The sequence below is a fragment of the Perca flavescens genome, chromosome 6 (assembly GCF_004354835.1).
Source record: "Perca flavescens isolate YP-PL-M2 chromosome 6, PFLA_1.0, whole genome shotgun sequence".
Taxonomy (NCBI): domain Eukaryota; kingdom Metazoa; phylum Chordata; class Actinopteri; order Perciformes; family Percidae; genus Perca; species Perca flavescens.
In genome coordinates, this window is record NC_041336.1 from 31,175,538 (window position 1) to 31,195,797 (window position 20,260).

General features: G+C 40.2%; 1 protein-coding gene across 1 annotated transcript in view; it reads left to right on the forward strand.

Moving 5' to 3' along the window:
- The window catches only part of LOC114557378 (glutamate receptor, ionotropic, kainate 2), a 214,213-nt gene that overhangs the window by 170,447 nt on the left and 23,506 nt on the right, over window positions 1-20,260 (forward strand). Inside the window, exons 14-15 of the mRNA XM_028580809.1 lie at window positions 546-771; window positions 18,626-18,876. Coding sequence (XP_028436610.1) covers window positions 546-771; window positions 18,626-18,876 — 477 coding nt within the window. The remainder of the gene's footprint in view (window positions 1-545; window positions 772-18,625; window positions 18,877-20,260) is intronic.

Genomic DNA, 20,260 nt, shown 5'->3' on the forward strand with positions numbered 1-20,260 from the left:
CTTAATTAGGTTTAAAATGGCTTCAAAAATGCCTTCAAATCTGCTCCCCTGGAGACTAATGTGCTCTTGGATTTTTCTCCGTGATTACAGGTGTAGAAAGTGAGGCACACTGCTACTGACAACGCCGCGGCTGATCCTAACTATAGGTGATAGCAGCGGCACAGACAACAGAGATGTACGGTTATACAAAAATCACACTACATGTTGAGTTAAAGTAAAAAAATAAATCTACTGCTGCTATTTAGCATGCTTCTCCTCAGGCATAATGCAATTTGGAGAATAATTAAATACAAATAGTTCTGCAGACCTTGATAGTATATAAATAGTACCAATGTATACAGCTCTATTATATAATGAGGGATTTGATTGCTCTGTCTTTCATTGTTTCTTTTAGTGAGAGACAGAAATAATTCTTCATTAACCTCCAACCTAGAACTTCAAATTCCAACCACAGTCTGGCTTTTACAATAAATGTGACAATGTTCCTTGTGTTTCAGTTAGGATTTCTTTTCTTACTCACATTGCCATTCTGTGTCTTCTCACAGAAAACCAAGATCTCCACGTATGATAAGATGTGGGAGTTCATGAGCAGTCGGAAGCACTCGGTGATGGTAAAGAACATTGAAGAAGGCATTCACCGTGTGCTCACCTCGGACTACGCATTCCTCATGGAGTCCACCACCATCGAGTTTGTCACCCAGCGCAACTGCAACCTCACCCAGATTGGAGGCCTCATTGACTCTAAAGCCTACGGGGTTGGCACGCCAATGGGTATGTATGCTACAATTATAACACACCATGTTTTCCTGAGGCAAAGCATAAACTCTTATGCCTGTAACATACAGTATCCTACATGTACAAGGTTTTTTGATTAAAAAAAAATGAAATCCTTCCAATATCATGGATACAGTGTCCACTCAACTACTATTGCCCCTAAAATACTTTTATTTTAGGTATATAATGGTTTATTGGTAAAGTAACATTGACCCCATACATTTTTTGTAAATTCAAATAATACCAGAAAGGGGGAAATCCCCCCCCCACACACACACACGCAAATCGCACCCTGTACATATTCAAAAACTACCAGCTACTCAAAGTAATTGCGTTGCAATTAGTGGCGCTGTGGCAGGCAACAACAGGATGAAGCTGTCTTTTCTTTACATTGTGCTTCCTTTTGGCCCTTCCCAGCTGTCATGGGAGCCAAGTTCAACCACTGTTTTTCTGGGTCAATGCCTTTTGGTGTGCTGAGTCTGAACAATATCATGGTTCCATGCATAAGCCATGTGTAGTCATGTGTAGTCATGTGTTTTTAATGTACTTGCATGTGTTTCAAGCTTAAAAGCATGAAAGCACTGAATGCAAAATTAGACACATTTGGTGATCTGATTTTATGACACTTTATTTTATGGGTCAATCAATTCTACATCATTTCCAAAATGTTTACTGCAAAGAAAATTTTGTACTAATTAAAGGGGAAATGGAATTTTCCTTGAAAGAAAAGTTCAATTTCAACCCACTAAAACATCCTTTTCGTTATGAATTTATTTATTTATTGGTATATATTTATAGCCAGACTTTTATTTTAACATATATCTTCACATTTTTGCATGTTCTTCTCGCTGAAAGACTAGGTCTAGGTAGCACTAGCAATTCCATGGAAATGTAGCAATTGAACACTATTTTTCACTATAATCAATAAGAAATTGCACAGTCCTTTCATGGAACTTCTTGGAAATTGTTTGGATCTATTCTAAAATTCCAAACCGTAAAAGAAAGTGTGACCGATGAGCCTGTTCTACCAAAAGTTAATGATGTTCTGGATCTTGTGATGGAAGCGTGTAGGAAACGGTTGTACTCTGACATAGCAGTGAAAGGTAAAGGTGTTGAGGTCAGAGCTTAATGTTCTAAATGTCCGTCTTCAGTTGGATTTAGTTTCCAAAGCATGGCAAGAAGACTGGGAGATATGGTTTCAATTCATATTACGAGATTAAAGTCGGACATTTACGAGAAAGAAACCGTATCAGATTTGTCTGATATTAAATTGGCACATTTCCAAGAAAAAGCTTACAAATTTACAAGAAAAACAGAGTTTTTGTTCCCCTCCTTAACCAGTGGCGCAGCATCTGTCAGGTGTGCCATTCCAAGTGGGCCGGAAGCGTGCCAGACGCACTTTTGATCATTTCGTGGCCAGGCTTCCTTGGCGTACCTGTGGCACATTTGGTCACCGGGTGGGATCAGAAAGAAGGCATTATTATAATAGGTGGGTGCATTAGAGGCTTTGGCAATCGTGGCTTATCACATCCACTACTTTCACCCCCTACAGTCACAGAGCTCTCTCCGTCATGACACACTGACAGTTTGAATATCCTGTAGAGAGTTTTCCTCAGAGGAAACTTATTGATGTCTGGGACTAGGCACAGAAATTATTTTTATACTTTAGTATTGAACCCAAATGATGTCTATCACATCATGTTGTTTGTAGGAGCCACGTGTTTCTCCTGTATGTTTATTAGGGCTGGGTATTGTTAAAAAAATGTCGATACTGTACCAATATCAATACCGTGACTTACTTACCAATCTTATAAAACAAAACAAAAATTACACATTACAGCACAAATCTTTTAATTTATTTATTATGTAACGTTAGACAGCCAATCACATACATTATTAGATCTTGGTAGAAGCATGCTGCATACTTATTGGCTGACGCTGATGAGATTTACTCCTTAGGTATCGAAATTGGGTATTGGATGACGAGGCATTTTTCGATACTCGGTACTTTAGAGGCTATTTGGTCGGTTCCCTTAAAAGTATTGAATTCTGTACCCAGCCTTAATGTTTGTGGTCTCATTTGTGTTATTCATTAATTATTATATTATGCACTGATATTGTAGGTGGTGGGCGTGTTCACTGGGGTTTGGGCGGAAGTTGTTTGCTTCCCTTGTTCATCTGGTTTTTGGGCTTTGACAGAGATGGGGTGAGCCTGGGAGCGAACACTTTCTCTTGCATTCTATTCGCATCACAAACTCATTTTGCATTTGGCAACTGCTGTAATAGTGGTATTTTATGTGTGAAGGAATACATGATTGAAATTGGATCTTCAGCGCGTCATAGTGTTTTTCATCTCCCAGTGTTTAGTCCCTTGCGGCTGCATTTTTTATTTATTTTTTTGGACTGCTTACAGCCGCAACATTGTTCATCACAGCCACACATTCCTGTAGGCTATGGTAATTAAAAATATGGAGCTCTAGGCCAGCATCGTTAAAAAAAAAAAATGACACATGCAGCCGGTTACCTGGTGTTTAGGATGGAGACACCGGGTGATAGACTGGGCAGGAATGGATGGTCCTGAGGGAGTTAATAAGATGATAAGTGGAGCAAAAAGTTTCAAGTGATTTATTGTGGAGCTGTGTGAACTGTTTTCAATGTGTCAGTCTCCAGCACAATGCAGAAGAAACTGTGTAGAATAATTAATCAAAAGGCGCGCATAATGTGCACATAGCATTATAAAATGTAACCAGAAAGGAGTATCGAAAGGAGTTAATTGCCACCCTACTTGGAATTTGCCTTGGTGATTGGTGCATACATACACAAACAAACATTAAACATTAAATAGGAAATAACCAAAGAATCCAGAAACAGACACAAATATATATAAAATAGCTGTTTAGTGTAAGAGAAAGAAGGCTGAATGGGTTTAGTGCAGAATGAAAGTATATTATGAAAGTATATTATGTGCAATGGGGAGATGTGTAGTCCAGGATGGTTGGGGGTTCAATGACAGTTGGGTGTACGGGCCTTGTTGGTGAGGCTGACTGCAGAGGAGAAGAAACTTTTTATGGGGTGAGGTTGTGGCCCTTGTGGGGGAAAGGTTCAAACAGTTTGTGTCCTGGGTGAGAGGGACCAGTGGATCTGCTGGGATGGAACAGATTCAGCAGTGTAAAGGAAATGTCTTCAGTAATACTAGTACAGTGGTAATGGCACCAGAGGACACCGGTGTTGATATTTACATGTTGAAAAGAAAGCTACACAATGTTATAGTTTCAGATTATCAGAAATCCCCGTGAGCTAAAGTGTTCAGATTTCCAACTATTCTGAACGCTCTGGTTTTAACAGTTTGAACTCCCGGCTAAGAGTTACGCAACTCTAAGCCGGCCTACTCAGGCCTTCTATGATTGGTCATCTGCTCCATGTAGGCAGGACTGGAGTGTTTTTTTTTAAGCCACGGGTTGCTGTAGCTACATGCTAACGGCAGTAAAATATGTCATATTGGCTGCCAGTGTTCTTAAATTCTCCCCAATTTCGGGTCGCATTACTGCTGAAACATGTCCAATTGGATGGTGTTTGGTTCAGAAGTCTGAAGTTTGTTAACTACAACAGATAACTTATACAATTAAATTAAAAAACAATCAGGCCTATGTAAATGCTATCTTTACCTGGCTGGATACTCAAACACAGGCTTCTCCGGTGTTAAGCCAAAATCTGTGACCTTTCAGAATGTGTGACTGTAGAACCAGTCTTCCTGCCATAAATCATTTTGTGACTTTGCCGGAATAATCAGACCCTGGCAAAGGCATTAATAAAAACTATATAAAAAATAGTGTTCTTTTCACTGTTAGTCTCATTAAAAGCTGTGTAAACTGTATTCTGGTGCGTTTACGCTGCAATACATCCCTGAGGGTAACCCATGTGGAGGAACACTTAGCAGGGAAAATCCTTTGGGCCATCTCCAGCAGGCAGAACGGCGATACATAAATATAGGGATGAATAAAGAGGGTGGAACATTACAATTTGGATGTTTGGAGGTGCAACATTTGATTACAGGGCTCAGCAGCAGAAAGTCATAATCCTGTTATAAATGCAGTGAGAAGGAAATCTCTGGTTAAGTACCCGCAGAATTATAACTTCACATGATGACCTGATGCAAAAGGCTGCTCCTAATTATACTTATTCACAGAGAGGGGATTGTAAAATTGTTCCTACAGTGTTAATGCTTGGCTTGTTGAAAGACATGTCCTATTATTTTAAAGGATGCTTCTGGTTTACTTAATACCCACGTAGAAAATATTAGAAACATTCTATAAGACATAGAAGATGAAGCTAAAGTACTTAAACTAATAATCTTGTTGCCAATGTATAGTATTGATTTGATACAGAATTGCTGATAGCATTCTGATACAGTCTGCAACACCTGCAGTGAAAATATCTTTGCACATGTACTGTATTTACTTATTTCCAGATGTTTGATTGCAGTTTATACAAATTATTTCATATTGTAAACAGGCTGTACAACATATGACATGAACCTTTCCTACACTGGCCTGAATGAAGGCAGTGGGCTGTCATTGGGTTTTGCTTCAGATTGTTAAAAATGTAGGTAAATGTAGGTTCAGTTGATTCTCAGTGGATGTTTTTCAGGCTTGAGTCAGAACTTTGTACAGTTACTGTATGTATCCCTTATTAATGTTCCTCCAACCATTTAAAGGATAAGGCTTATTCTAAATTGTTCCCACAAAAAGACCAAAACCAAAATTAAAGCTGCAAACAGTGTTGGACGGGCCCTCGCTCCTCTGCACGCGTCAGGGTTACTGGCGGATGGCGCTCCTTGTGACCGTGTATTTGCGCGGCACTCAGACACTGCAAACCGTCACCAATTAAAGAGGGACTTTTTGTTGAGTTCAGTGATACCTCACACAATAGTCTACATCAACTGGGTCATTAGTTATACAAAGGGGCGTGGCTAAAGCATAGGTGGTGGGTCAAACCATGACCAGTTAAAAAGGAACTCTCTGCTGAGTTCAATGACACCTCACACAAGACTCTACCTTAAACGGTTCAAAAGCTATAAAAGGGGCATGGCCTGAGGACATGGGCATGGTTAAATTACGGGGGGTGGGTCAATATCATATGTAGACCACACATTATAAGTTTTATGTAAATCGGATGAAGTTTGTCATGTAAGGTGGATTTCCTGTTGCCAGCAGGAGGCGCTATGACCAAAAGTCAATTTTGGGCTGTAGATGTCCTAAGGCCTGGACTCTTGTCAAACGTGAGAAATTTTGGCCAGATATGTCAATAAACTAGCCTGACAAGCCAGACCCACATCCAGATGTTGGGTGTGGGAACTCACCATTGACGGAGCTCATTCCGAGGAGGGCGGGATAAACGGTTGTCTTTCAAATTCCCTCTGCACGTAATAGGACAGCACTACAACCAGGCAGAGCAACGAAGAAGGTAGCAGAGCTAGTTGACAGATTAAACTTTTGCCGTATCCGCTCGGCAAAACTCCGAACACATCTTCCTTTTTTAAGAATGATTTCTGTGCCGTTCTTTGTTCTTTTATCAAAGAAAAGCTGAACTCCAAGTCTTCCAGAAGACCGCTGTTCCCAGCAGCAGCAGCCATAAGCCCCGCCCACCGACTCTATACACGATGTGATTGGCCTGACCAGAGTGTGGTTTTTCCAGCTCTCAAGCCAACGGAGAGTGCCTAGAACGCCTTGGCTGCAAATTACATTTGCTGCCACTAGGGTGCGTCTAGATTTCTAAGCTAGCTGTATGTAGGATTGCGAAGATCTAGGATTTAGCCAAAAAATTTGAACATCAACATCTTCTCAGTCCCTCCCCCCTTTCTGCTAAAACCCAAAACGGTCTCCGAAGCCCCTCCCCCCACAAGGGAGAATGAATGCATGCGCATGAGCAGTGGTTGACACTAGTGATGGTCAAATGAAGCTTCGCGAACCAGTGTCTTTACTTTCTGAGCTCACTAGATGGGGCTGTCTGTTCAACAAAGGGTTTGAAAACCCATTGAATTGCCATTCAGTTAACCTTTTTCTTTGAACAGAGAGCGCCATCTAGTGAGCTCAGAAAGTAAAGACACTGGTTCGCAAAGCTTCATTTGACCATCACTAGTTGACACGCAGTTAGACACCCCCCTGGCCCTGATTGGTGCATCTGAACAGGGAGCAGTGGATTTTTGCAAATCACACTGCAGTCTGTAGGTGGTGCCAGAGGAGCTGGATTTTTTTGTATGTATTACCTGCTTCATGTAGTTCTAGAACATAGGGTCAGTTTCAGAAAATATGACAAAGTTAGTTTTATAAGGCTTACCTACTGTACCTTTATTATCCAGTTTTAGCCCTTTTATTTCACTTCAAGGCGCTTTAAGGTTGTCAAATTTATCATATTCCCCACTGTCTGACAGTATCACATATTATGTATTAGCGCTTCATTGAAGCAACATTGTTTTTATGGCTGCCCCATTCCATCAGATGGAAATACTCTGCATGTTTCCACAATTCAGCCTAACATTTGGTACTCTAAGATCCCCGCTAGAAGAAAAAAAACAGAAGTTATAAAAAACCCACACATTTTGACAAGAAAACAGTCACATTTATACTGTAGAAATGATCTGGAAATTGGCAACAACCAAATATCATAAGCATCAGCCTTCAGAAATCTTTCTACATGGAGGATAGATGATATCCAGTGGCTGTATCCTACTGACAAATCAGGGAAATGTCCTCTGGGACTGTGAGTGTTGGCAAGGTTGTTTGCTGCTGTTTGTGTATGCTCTGCTGGTCAGCCACAGAAGGTAATTTGAGTGACTGTTTTTCTGTGTGTGAAAACAGTGGAGGTAGGCTATATTTGCTTTGGGTGATTGCATTTCTTGACTGATGAGCTCCTTTTGAAGGTTGGCTACAGAGTGTGTGTGTGTGTGTGTGTGTGTGTGTGTGTGTGTGTGTGTGTGTGTGTGTGTGTGTGCGCGCGCTTGCGTGCATTTGCTTTTTGTGTATCTGAATATATGCCTAGATGACTGTATACATCTATTTATATTATACATGTGTGTGCATGTGTGTATGTCACCAAAAGAAAGAAAGGAAGGGTGAGCGGAATGAAGGGAAAGTGAGAGCTCGCCTGTGGCAGCTTGTGCACCACACAGATTGTCCGTACTGAAGAAAGGAGGGGTGTTAGCATCATTACTCCCTGGTGGACCATTCACATGCAGTCAGAACAAGGTATTTAAATTGCTAATCCTACCCTTTTAGTACCCTTTACCATATACAGCCTGTATTCCCATGTAGCCAGGCCATTTAGCATATATCTCATTGACTTGAACAGAGAGTAGGTGTCGGCCTGCATTAGTACTTGGGCCCTGATAGAGCCACAGCACTCAGCGCTCGGCCCCTTGGCAGCTCTCTCAGCTCTGTAATGGACAGACTTAGTTCACCTCCCAGCTGTTAGTCATAGTTCATTCTAATGGCGTGTTTACTACATAAAACCTCTACTGGCCACTTCTGTTAATTCTCAGGACAAAATGTACACATGTGAAAGGCCGTATTAGAGAAAAGATGGATCCTGTGTGTATCAGGAGAAGTTAGTAGTTATTTTTCTCTATAATTTTTGGTTTTGTTGAAGAGGATTACATAGATTTATCGACCACCTTTTTAAGATGCACAAAACATCCCCTGTGTTATAATTTGCAATATTAGCACGTTGCTATGAGCCCGGAATCTATTTTAGGAAAGAAACCTTACGTGCCTGTGACTGTGGCTCAGCAGGTGGAGAGGGTTGTTGTTAATTGCAGGGTTCCTACTGTCCACATGTTGAAGTGCCCTTGAGCAAGGAACTGAACCCCAACCTCTCTCAATGATTGGGCCTGTGCCTTGTATGGTAGCTTGCAACTATTGGTGTGTGTGTGTTAGTGTTTGCAAGGGTCAATGAGAGACAAATTGTAAATCACTTTGGATAAGAGCTCTATAGAAATGCAGTCCATTCACCATTTACCTGTGATGGCAAAGTCACAACACTACAAGAAATATGCAAATTCTTGAGAGACTCCATATTTGCTATGTCTGCACCATTCCATCAATTGGAAATATTCCAGATGTCTGTTTATTATTATAAACATATTACCCCAGCAAGTTTGTAATGACTTGCCCACTGGGGGGTCAGTAGTTAAATAGCCTAAATCTACATAACCCAATGACACATGCAACAGAATGCAAAAAATATAAGAATTGGCATGATGGTTAGTCTGTCTCTCTATCATTTTAATATCTTAAGAATTATATTGGCCAGATTACCATGACATTTGCTGTGAATGTTGACATTCACCAGATGATGAAGTCTGTACAAGAAGTCAGTGAATTCCTTTCAAAATGCATGGAAAATTAGTAAAAGTCCAATATTAAGGGAGCAGCAGTATTGAAACATGTATCTATGTGTTTCTTTGGTAACACTTATTCAATTGACAATGTCTGCATCATATTTCTATGTAGGCTAGATACCTGGAAGGTTATACACATTTTAGAGGAAAACCGGTTATGTGTCCATATCGACATGTTGTGGTTCGGAAATGAGAAAATGTTATCAAGCCATCCCAAACTATAACTAGGGCTGGGTATCGTTCAAAAAATCAAGTCAAGTCAAGTAGAACTTTATTTGTACCCAAAGGGACAAATACAACAATAACAAAAAAACAAAACAAATTTAAACTAAAATATGTAAACTTAATTCCAATTCAAATGTTTTCAAAAAACATTCAATACCGGTACCGATACCAATACTGTGACTTTGATACCGGTTCCTAAACCATACTTCTTCGATACCAATTTTATAAAACTAAAAGAAATTCCAACATTACGGCCCAAATCTTTGTATTTATTTTTCAGCTCCTACTACGTGAGCCCGGACTCTGTGCTTAACGTAGAGTTTTTCCTGCTTGTCTCTAAGACGTGTAGCGTTAGACAGCCAACCACAAACATCATTGACGCTGATGCGATTTACTCCTTAGGTATTAAAATTGGGTATTGAATGATGAGGCATTTTTCGATACTCGATACTTTAGAGGCAGTTTGGTCGGTGCCTAAAAAGTATTGAATTCAGTACCCAGCCCTAATTATAACTGAACAAAAAGTAAAACAGTTAAGATAAAAAAATGTATTCCCTTTTCATCGTGACAATTTCAATGTCTTGTCAGCAGACTGCTGTCCTTCCAGGCAGGGAATGAACGAGTCTCAGGTTGCCCTTCTTTCTCTCTCTTTAGGTTTGTGTTTTACAGACAGCTTGTGCAGCCACTGTCTGCTCCCCTGCCCTGCCTGTAGTCTCAGGAGGCTCGGCAAACAGGAAGGTTCAGATTTAGCTTCATTAGGCGCTTAATCAAACAGGCTGTGAGATGGAAGACTGCTCCTTCCAGTCGTCTCTGCGGTTGCCCGCCGGGCTGTTCGGCTCCGCATCATAAACAGGAAGGTTCGAGAATGCGTTGCTGTGAGATGGAAGATCTCCAACGCCGTGACCTCCACCCCCCCCACCCCACTTTCACCACCTCCCGAGCACACTCTGGGATGTGTGTGATAGAGAAAGAAAGGATATTAGACATAGAGCGCACACAGAATGAAGATGCAACAGGGACATTGATTCTATGGATGGCACTGCATTTAAAGACATTTGCCACCATTCCCAAACTGATACAGTATATCACGTCTATTAGTGGGCACAAACGGTCATCTGAGACAATTATAAATACTTTATTTGATATAGGGTGCACTACATCAGAATCAGAATCAGAAATGGGTTTATTTATTTTATGTGGAATTTGCCTTGGTGAAAGTTGCATACATAAACAAAAATATTAAACATTAGATGTATATCTGTTATATGTTAGATCAGATGTATATCTACAGTACATATGAAAAGCCGAAAAGACATGTGTAGAGTCTTAAGCTATTAGACCCCATACTTTGGTGCTATAGAGCTTACCCTTCACCCTGAGCCTATCCAAGCCGACCTAAAGCAGTTGCGGCGCACCGCCACGGAGGAAAATGCGAGTCGGTGACCCATCCTGGGCAGACTGCGTGGACTGCCACCCATTTTGCGGTCATTATGAAACCGTGGCGGATTGAATTTCACTACATTTGACTATGTTAATGTGGTCGAAATCCTCATTGAAACTCCTGCCAATGGATTTTATGATTGTCAGATGTCTACTTGAAAAAAAACAGGAATGACTAGTTGAATCTTCGTATTGAGCAGCCAAATCTGATTCCAATTCAAAAACTCAGATTCGGGTACAGCCCTACACTCAGCTGGTTCTGATGAAAACTGGAGTTAGAGGAGTGGATGTGGGTCTCTTCAATCAGACACTAGCCCCATTTCACACAGCATGTTCAAGGTGGGGATGTTTTGAGATGACTGCTCAGCTCTTAAAAAAAGGTACGGAAATGGAATACCAGAAGCGGAGCTAGTCACAGAGCGGAATCAACATCTGTAAAAGGGAGATCCGGCACGGCAGGACTACATGACACACACGCAGATACTAGACAGCGACAAGACTGCGTTGTGTTACACGTCAAGCCTCTTTTGCTTCCAGAACGCGTCATGCTATCTAAAATCACACACTGTGCTGCCATTGTTTGGTTCAGTGTAAAAACGCAAAGCCGGCGGATCTTCTTTAGGGCAGTATTGCGAATCTGTGTGTAAAAGAGTCTACTGAAATCACATGTGAAAGATTTTTTTGAAAAGGAAGCATACGAAAAGTGGCCTTCCTACTTACATTAAGCTTGGATTATTTTCCACTTGTCGATGTGGGTTCTAAATAGATTCCTGGGGATTTTTAAGTCATCATGTTTTTCTTTAGTTATGCGATTTAGTTATGGAACATGACATAGCTTTACATGGAATAAAAAAAGGTGCCTGTGCTCTACACCAGCAGCTTGCATGGCATGCACATATGGCACGTGAGGGCACAAAGTATGTACAAAAATCATTCTTTTGAACTACTTAAAAGTAGTATTGTAGAAAGTATCAGTAGAAATTGGAGAGTCAGGCTTCAGTGTATAAAGGAGACACATTGATTTTCCCTTTCTCCTAATCAAAGGTACCCCAATACCTGCAAAGCTCTGTTGAGACCTTTTATGGACAGAGGCTTTTGGAGGCGCTAGCAAAAAACCCAAGCTCTTATCCAGCTACTTTTTAACCAAACTAGACCACATTTTGCACTTCCATCAGCTGCACATTTTGGCCTTTTCTCGTGGCTTGTTGGAGCAGGAAACTAGCCTTTTTTTCCTGACAATCTACATTCATGAAAAGGTATCAGTACTGGGTAATAACATAATAGCACTCAGTTGGACAGAAATCAAATCAAATGTGTCATGAGTACTGCCCCAATTCGGGAACTGCTTATATATACCAAATCGCATGTGTTACATTTATCTTTTAAAAAAAAAAAAAAAAAAAAGTACGAGGTTACAGTAAGAGAAAACTCAAATCCAGAGCGGCTGCCTATTTATAAACAGAATCTCGGATGTTTTCCAGTTTATCAAAACCCCTTGAGCAATAACATTTGAAATACACATTTATTTGCTGTTCTTTGTGTTTGTTCCATGCAAAACAAATCTTTCGATGTATTACAGAGAGCAGCACTTGGTGGGCTAAAAATACACGTCTTCAGAGTGTGAGACATTGCAGCACATTTGAATTTTCTTCATCGAGAGACAATGCATCAGGGATCGGTGTGCTATTACTCTGCTTTGATCTGGCAGATTACATCTATGTGTTTTATTCTGGATTCAGCGTGGCCTGTCACTTCGCTCTGCACTCTTCCCTGAATTGAAGGATTAAGCAGCTCTTTTGTGGGCACACATGCAGCTCACAAATTAACATATTCTGTTGAGCACTGACAAGGATAACAACACATTTCTCCATCCATCAGCCAACCAGACTCAGGAGAAAAATCTCACTAGATCTTCACTTCCAGTGAGATTTGATTGATATATATATATACTGGCGCTTAGTAATTCATTCTCAAAAAAAGGGGCGTTCAATGAGAATACTACATGTAGGGCAACTATAAAATCAAATTTAGAAAACATATAAAGATAAGATGTAAAACTTAGATGGCGTAGAGAAATCAAATTTGGGCATTACGCCTTATTTCATGAATCAGTTGGTTTCTGATTTTATAACTATTCTGGACATGTTTTACACTACTTGAAAAGGAAGGAAGGAGATTTTATATGATTCTGGGGGGGTTCTATTCTAGGATAAAAATATACTAGAATGAATGGTTGTGGATGTGGGGAGGGGCCCATAGAGAATGCCTTTCTACTGGGCCCAGAATTTTGTGCTACGCCCCTGATGCCGATAGTACATGAGAAGATTGATAGCACTCTCATGTCTGTATGGTAAATATGAAGTTAACAGCCAGCAGCTAGTTAGCTAGCTTAGCATAAAAACTAGAAACAGTGGGAAACAGCGAGCCTAGACTCAATTCAAACAAAACTATGTGGTTGCGTTTAGGACAACAAAGCCACTTAGTAAGGGTTAGGAAAACATTGTGGGTGGGGTTAAAATAAGTATGTTCGTAACGTAACTAAAGTGGATAGGACAGGACACGAGCCGCAGTCTCCTGGGTGAAAGTCCTGTGTTGTTTGAAGATTCCTTGTGGGTCGGTATCAAATGCTGAGGGCTGTGACAAAGCGTCAAGATTTGAGTTGTTTGTTTTAATAAATCCTAATTTCGTTGTGTCCAATCCAAGGGAATATCAATCAAACTGATGTTGGTTTGTTTTGATAAGAAATCGTCTTTTTCTTATTGTGCACTCAAGGGAATATCAATCATCTGTTGTGTTGCTTTATCCATTTTTAAAATGGCCTTTTTCTGTTTTTTTACAAATGAACTCTTCATTATATCTAGCCAGCATTTTCCACAACGTTCCTGTATAATGCAGCAACACTTAGATCCTGCCAGAGCAAAAATCATTGAAAAACTGAAAAAGGGAAATAGTAGTACAAACAATACAACTTGAAGGAAATCCGTACATATGACATTTTAGATTGTTACATATAAAACCATGAAAAGAACAATTATAAACCAACTCATGTACCCTAAATCTGCATGACAATTCAGCACCATCTATGTGATTGGATACAAGTCGTCAGGAAATGTTCCAAATATGGAGGTGTACAATATTGTTGCCTTTTTTAAGTAAATATTTCTACTAGCAGGAATGTGATACTTGTTCAAGGACCCGCAGAACAGCAGTTTGCACCTCGCAAAGGAAAACGCCACATCAAATATTAAATTAATTTAACTTTTCACACAATACAGTAAAGTGAGCTATATAAAATGTCTGGATACATGGTTAAACGTAATTTGCTCTTACCAGTGTGTACTTAGTCCACAGCGTGCCAGTTAGAGATTAAATGCTGTAAATGTATTCTTTGAAAATCTTCACAATCATTTGCCGAAAGAACCAAGCAGGCCTGCCTTATTGCACAATCAAAATTTTCTTCGAAACTTGCCATCTTGTTGTTGTTGCCGCCATTCTCAAAATCCTTTGGAAGGGATATTGAGAACAGCAACACACGTGGAGCGGAAGGGGACTGACATCCTGCACGTGAGCCACATGCCGGATGCCAGGCTTTAGTTGACCAGCGAGGGCAAACGAAGTCTGACTATGGAAAGCACTTTGAATTAAATCCATTAGCGAGTGAGTGAGTTCTGGATGTACTAGAGTGAATTGAGGACGTTGGTATGATGTACCATAAATAATGCGTAGTGGATGTGACGAAGCCATGTAAGTTTCAGGAGAAGAAAACGAGAGAGATGGGCATTGACTTATTGAAGAAGCACGAACAGCTCTTGACATTTCCTGCTCCGAACCAAAGGATTGGACCGATCATATGATACTGTCATACTTAGGCCTCATGACTAGACAAACCTATCAGTTATTTGCAACTGAGTATAAAGGCCTGTTGTGTTTATGGAGCATTAAAGTTTTACAGCCGAGGCCAGCTTCCTAATGCCACCTGGTTCTTTGTATGAAAATGGTGGAGGATCTGATGGTGTGCAGTATATTTTACAACTCTAATATAAAAACCCATCTAAAGGAAACACAGTTTCTCAATTTTCAACTCAGTGGGTCAGTAGGCATCGGACCCATTCCATGATCATGCCAATGTGGTTTATGACACTTGCCAAAAACGTGGCACAGTGACAGTGCAGCACAGGTCTTGACTGTGTGACACGATGCTCATGTTCATCTACAGTAGTTTATGATATTACTGAGGTCTTTCCATTTGTTTTGATCAGGCAAAACTGGCCCAGTTTCAAAAATGCTTGTTTCTTTGTCGTAGCAAGTGATTTATGTGACACACTTGGCTTGTTGTTCAACTCCGGAGCTGAAGGGGATCTATCTACTGTAGATGACAATGAATAACTAGGACCGGAGTGCGATTCACATTCGCCATCACCATGGTAATAGATGCTTTTGAAGCATGTTGGCCGGCTTGTTCTGAAATAAATAGTCACATAGCAGAAACCCTTGGGCAGAGATGAAGGACAGAAGAGATGTTAGAGTGTGAACACAGCCTTGTGACTGCAGCCACGCCGCTACGAGGCTGAGGGCCGCGGCTCAGAGCTCCACTTCAGTAGGGGGCTGATCATTGTCACTGTTTCGGGTCTTTTGGGGCCACTACATAATACTGTTTCCAAACTGGCTCTGCATACTAACTACTAATCACAGAGATCGCTACTCCACTGGAGCTAGCCAATTGATAATGTTTTCTCATCCAAACATGTTTTGCCCCCTGTGTTCCTCAGAGAGTTCATTCTAAGTGTTTACAATAATAGGTGTTATTAGATTATTTTTTTAATAATTCAAGCTGCATTGACATCCTGATTGCAGTGTATTGGCTGTACTGCAGAAGACTGGGACTGGCAGGCAAGGCTTCACGCTTCAGGTTTAATCAGGGATCTTGACATGTGGCTGGTTTTGATCAGCAGAGCAGGGGAAGGTGCTGGAGTGCTTTACCTGAGTGGAGAATGGCGGTGGGGGGTTCATTGTGCGCTCTGCAGACATTCCACATGGACAGAAGGGAACATTTCAAGTCTTTCTTTGGGTACAATAACTTATTAAGCCAAGGTAACAACGCACAGTGCAAACATTAGCACAGATTAACCATGGCAATAGATGTAGAATGAGCCCCACAGATGTATTTCAGGTGTATCAGTTTAATGTTGTTGGGCCTGTGGGGACAATGAGATGGTAATGCTATACATTAGCATTAATATTTTACATTGTTAAACATGTGCAATGAAATATACTGGAATGTACCGAATGCTAATTGAAATATAATGGGGTTTCAATTGAAATACACCAATACACAGCAAAGTAGAAATGAAGGTGCACAGAGTGCTTTCCAGAAGTAGGACCGAGGAGGCTTTAAAACCAAAGCATGGAATAAAAAAGCAGCAAATCTGATCCATAAGAGTAGAAAAATAAGAATGAAAACATGAGTTTTTCCATCCGATTCTTGCTCTCCCCATGATAATGCGGCTCATTTTGCTTTGTTCCGTTGTTGAGAAGCAAGACACGGGAACTTTACCTGGGTCTTCTTGAGTAGGGTTGGGTACCGAGAACTGGTGCTAATACGGCACTGGTGCCTTAACGACCGGTATCTACCGGACCGAATAGCAACGTTAGAGGCAACAGAAGCATTGCTGCACCTTACACTAGTTAACACTACACTCGACAGCAGCTAACGTTAGCCTACCGTTAGCTAGCAGCTGGATTAAACACGGTTAAAATGCTGACAGCTAAACGGTGTAAAGTGTGACTGTATTTCACTGTAAAGGATCCAACAGCGGGACGTTAAGCAGTGTGCAGCTGCCATTGTTGGAAAAACAACATAGACGGTACGTTCACTTGAAACTGGTAGCCTCACGGTGCATTCAAAGTTATTGTAAAATAACCTTTCCAAAGTACATATTACATTACATGTCATTTAGCTGACGCTTTTATCCAAAGAAACTTATAATTGCTATATATGTCAGAGGTTACAGCAACAATAGGTTAAGTGTCTTGCTCAGGGAAACATTGCTTGATGTATCACAGTGTGAATCAAACCCAGGTCTCCCACACCAAAGCCATGTGTCGTATCCACTGCACCATCACCATCCACATATGTCAGTCACAACCCAGGTAGTCTATATCCACGACGTTCCGCTTCCAGGATGTTCCTCTTTTCGGCCGGATACCTTCCTCTTTCTTTGTGTTGGCATTCTAAACTCTGGTGGATTTATGAGGACTATGGTAAACTGCTCCTCAGATCTCTGCAGGGTAAATCCAGACAGCTAGCTAGACTATCTGTCCAATCTGAGTTTTCTGTTGCACAATGTACACGTTCCACCAAAACAAAAAAAAAGTTCCTTCCCGAGGCTAGTTTGCAGTGGCACCGTAGCTCTGTTGATCCGATGACTGTGTTTGGTTTAAAGAAATGCCAATAAACCAGAGCGTGTTTTTCTTCCATACCGGAATGTTGTCTGGAAAAAAACTAAAACAAGGCTAAGCCAGATAAAGTCTCCAGCTACAGTCTGTCAAATGAAATGCTTTTATACAATTCTGGTATTGAATTGATGCCCCTGTCTGCACTGGGAGAAACTCACATGATTTATACAGTGTTTGTTTTTAAATATCTTCTGAGAAATATTTCAGTTTACTAGAGACTCTGGAACACAAACTGTAAAAGCTGCATTGAACAGAATAGACAAGTGTTAATTGCCTGAATACTGGAAATCGTATCTTTAAAATGATCAGCAATGTATTGCTTTGCAATACTCAAATGTTACACAGCTGGACCATACCTAGAATGAGCTTTATAAGTCATTTTCAGATGCTAATGAGGCAGCAATAGAAAAAGGTTGATATGACTGTGATACTAGATGAAAACATGTACATCATTAAGAATCATCAAGACCATAGGTTCTTCTGACTATTGTAGGGTCACGGAACCTAACTTACTGGTGTTTAGTTTAGATATTTTGATGAGTGTTTGCCATTCAAAACTAAATTGAATCATACATATACTTCCCTTTCCTTTGATTGAAATAAATAATTTTATTTAATTTAAGGCAGTCTTGTTGGTTATAAGTAAATTAGGGGAAGTGAGGGTCTTCAATCTGGTCATATTTTATTCCATAGTAAGAATGTCTTTAAGGTGGTTCCTCAGCTTTACATTAACAATTTCTTAACAATACTCTGTTCAAAGAACAATGTTATTTGGGTAACATGGCTAACATGTTAGCCTGGATAGATATTCCACAGTTAAAGAACAAGAGTTTGACCACTGAAAATGTGTGAACGATGTCTTGTATTCTGCTCAACAATTAAGATATAATAGAATATTTTCATTACAACCCAACTCTGTAAAAACTAAAACACCAACCACGCTGTTGTCTTTAGGAAGAAATAAAAGAATAATAATAATAATAATAATAATAATAATAATAATAATAATAATAATAATCCATAGACACTTAAAAACCTTCGGCAGTGGGGGGGGGACACTACTCTCTACCACCAATGTGTAGCACCCACCTGGGTGATGGACGGTAGCATTACGACGCAAGACGCTCACCACACATTAACTAGTTAACTAAGTGAAGTATTTTCTCTACACCACAATGCTCTCATCACGTGTTTGGTTGATTCCCTTTGGCTGATAATGTAAGACAATATTTAATAAAGGTGTCAATCTGTGTCCTCCATGCTCAGATAAGATAAAGGCACTGATTCAGTCATGTTGGTTGCTCACGCTGACCTCATGTTTTTTTGGTCCTTCAGGCTCTCCATACCGAGATAAGATCACTATTGCCATACTGCAGCTTCAGGAGGAAGGGAAGCTGCACATGATGAAGGAGAAGTGGTGGAGAGGAAATGGCTGTCCCGAGGAGGAAAGTAAGGAGGCCAGCGCCCTCGGGGTGCAGAACATCGGAGGGATTTTCATTGTCCTGGCCGCTGGACTTGTCCTCTCCATATTCGTAGCTGTGGGAGAGTTCCTCTACAAGTCCAAACAGAATGCACAACTTGAAAAGGTAAGAACGTCCTCTGACTTTCATCTCTGCTTTGTTACTGTATTTACAACGATAGCAGAATTTCTTACTATAACCACATATGCTATGAAAGGCAGTCTCATGACAAAAAAAAATCTATAAATGCTAACAAAATCAAACAAAATATATGCTAAATATATGTTCTGATTTATAATTTAAAGAAATTATTTGTTTGCCAATTTGCGGAAACTCACACTATAATGACAGTGCTATATCATATGCAGTAAGATAAGGGTTGGTTTCTCTGCATTTATTCACTTAGGCCCAATGGCGACAACGAGATAAGAAACGTGAGGAATTCTGCTGTCACCATGGATCCAAGCTAGACTTTAACCACCATCTCAAATGACCTCAAGAAAAACTCCAGAAATGTTTTTTTTCTATTGTAATCTAAAATGATCTAAAACTTCCCCAAAACTATTGAACTGTTTTTTATGATTTTTTTCCTGACACTCCTGAGGGAATGGGAACACTAAGAGCAGTTTAATAAAACATTTGGAGTGCTGGCAGTAATATACAGTTGGATCACAGGCACATGTATGGCAAAGGTTTGCTCTGCTGCATGAGCCATGTCATCAATAGCCCCATCACTAACACACACCTCCCCACTTCTGCTCTCCATTTCCATTCTGCTAATAATGTAACTATTCTCACTGTTTTTATTTGTGGCATTTAGCTCATATATAGTCTTTTCTAAATCATGCAGTAACACAACACAAGATTGTGTTGTTTGACTAGAACGTCCCGGCTATCACACTGACACTGTTAGTATAGTAATAGTTGCTGATATAATGGCCTGCACCATCGGAGAAATACTTAGGGCAACTGTAAATACATTAAAAAAAATAATGAAAGTGAAATCTCACCAGGAATATTTAAATCTGGATTGTCGGTGTTCAGTATGGACCCAATTCTGTCATAAAAGCTCAGTTTCACTTAGTCCAGCTCAAAACCTTGGGCCAGTTACTAACTTGTTATAAGACACTATACAAAATATATATCTTAACCCAGACTTATTCAGCTGCGAGACACATCTAAACTGCTTTACTCATTTTAACCCAGGTCTACTTTAAGCTAAATGCAGCTTTAACTGTATAAAAAATGAATTACAATACATAAGTATGTCCTGTGAAATAAATAATTATGTATATAACATAGTATGTCCTTTTATACGTGACATTATGAATGTATCTGTATTTATTTCAGAGTCACAAGTGGGGCATTGTACAATGAGGGATATATTTACTTGGATGTGTTGTATGACTTAATGTGGTTGCATTAGCAGACAAAATAGCAATTATAAATATTTTATACACAGCAGTCCGCTTCAAGATATATGCTAAAGAAGTAGAAGCGCTGTAGAAGC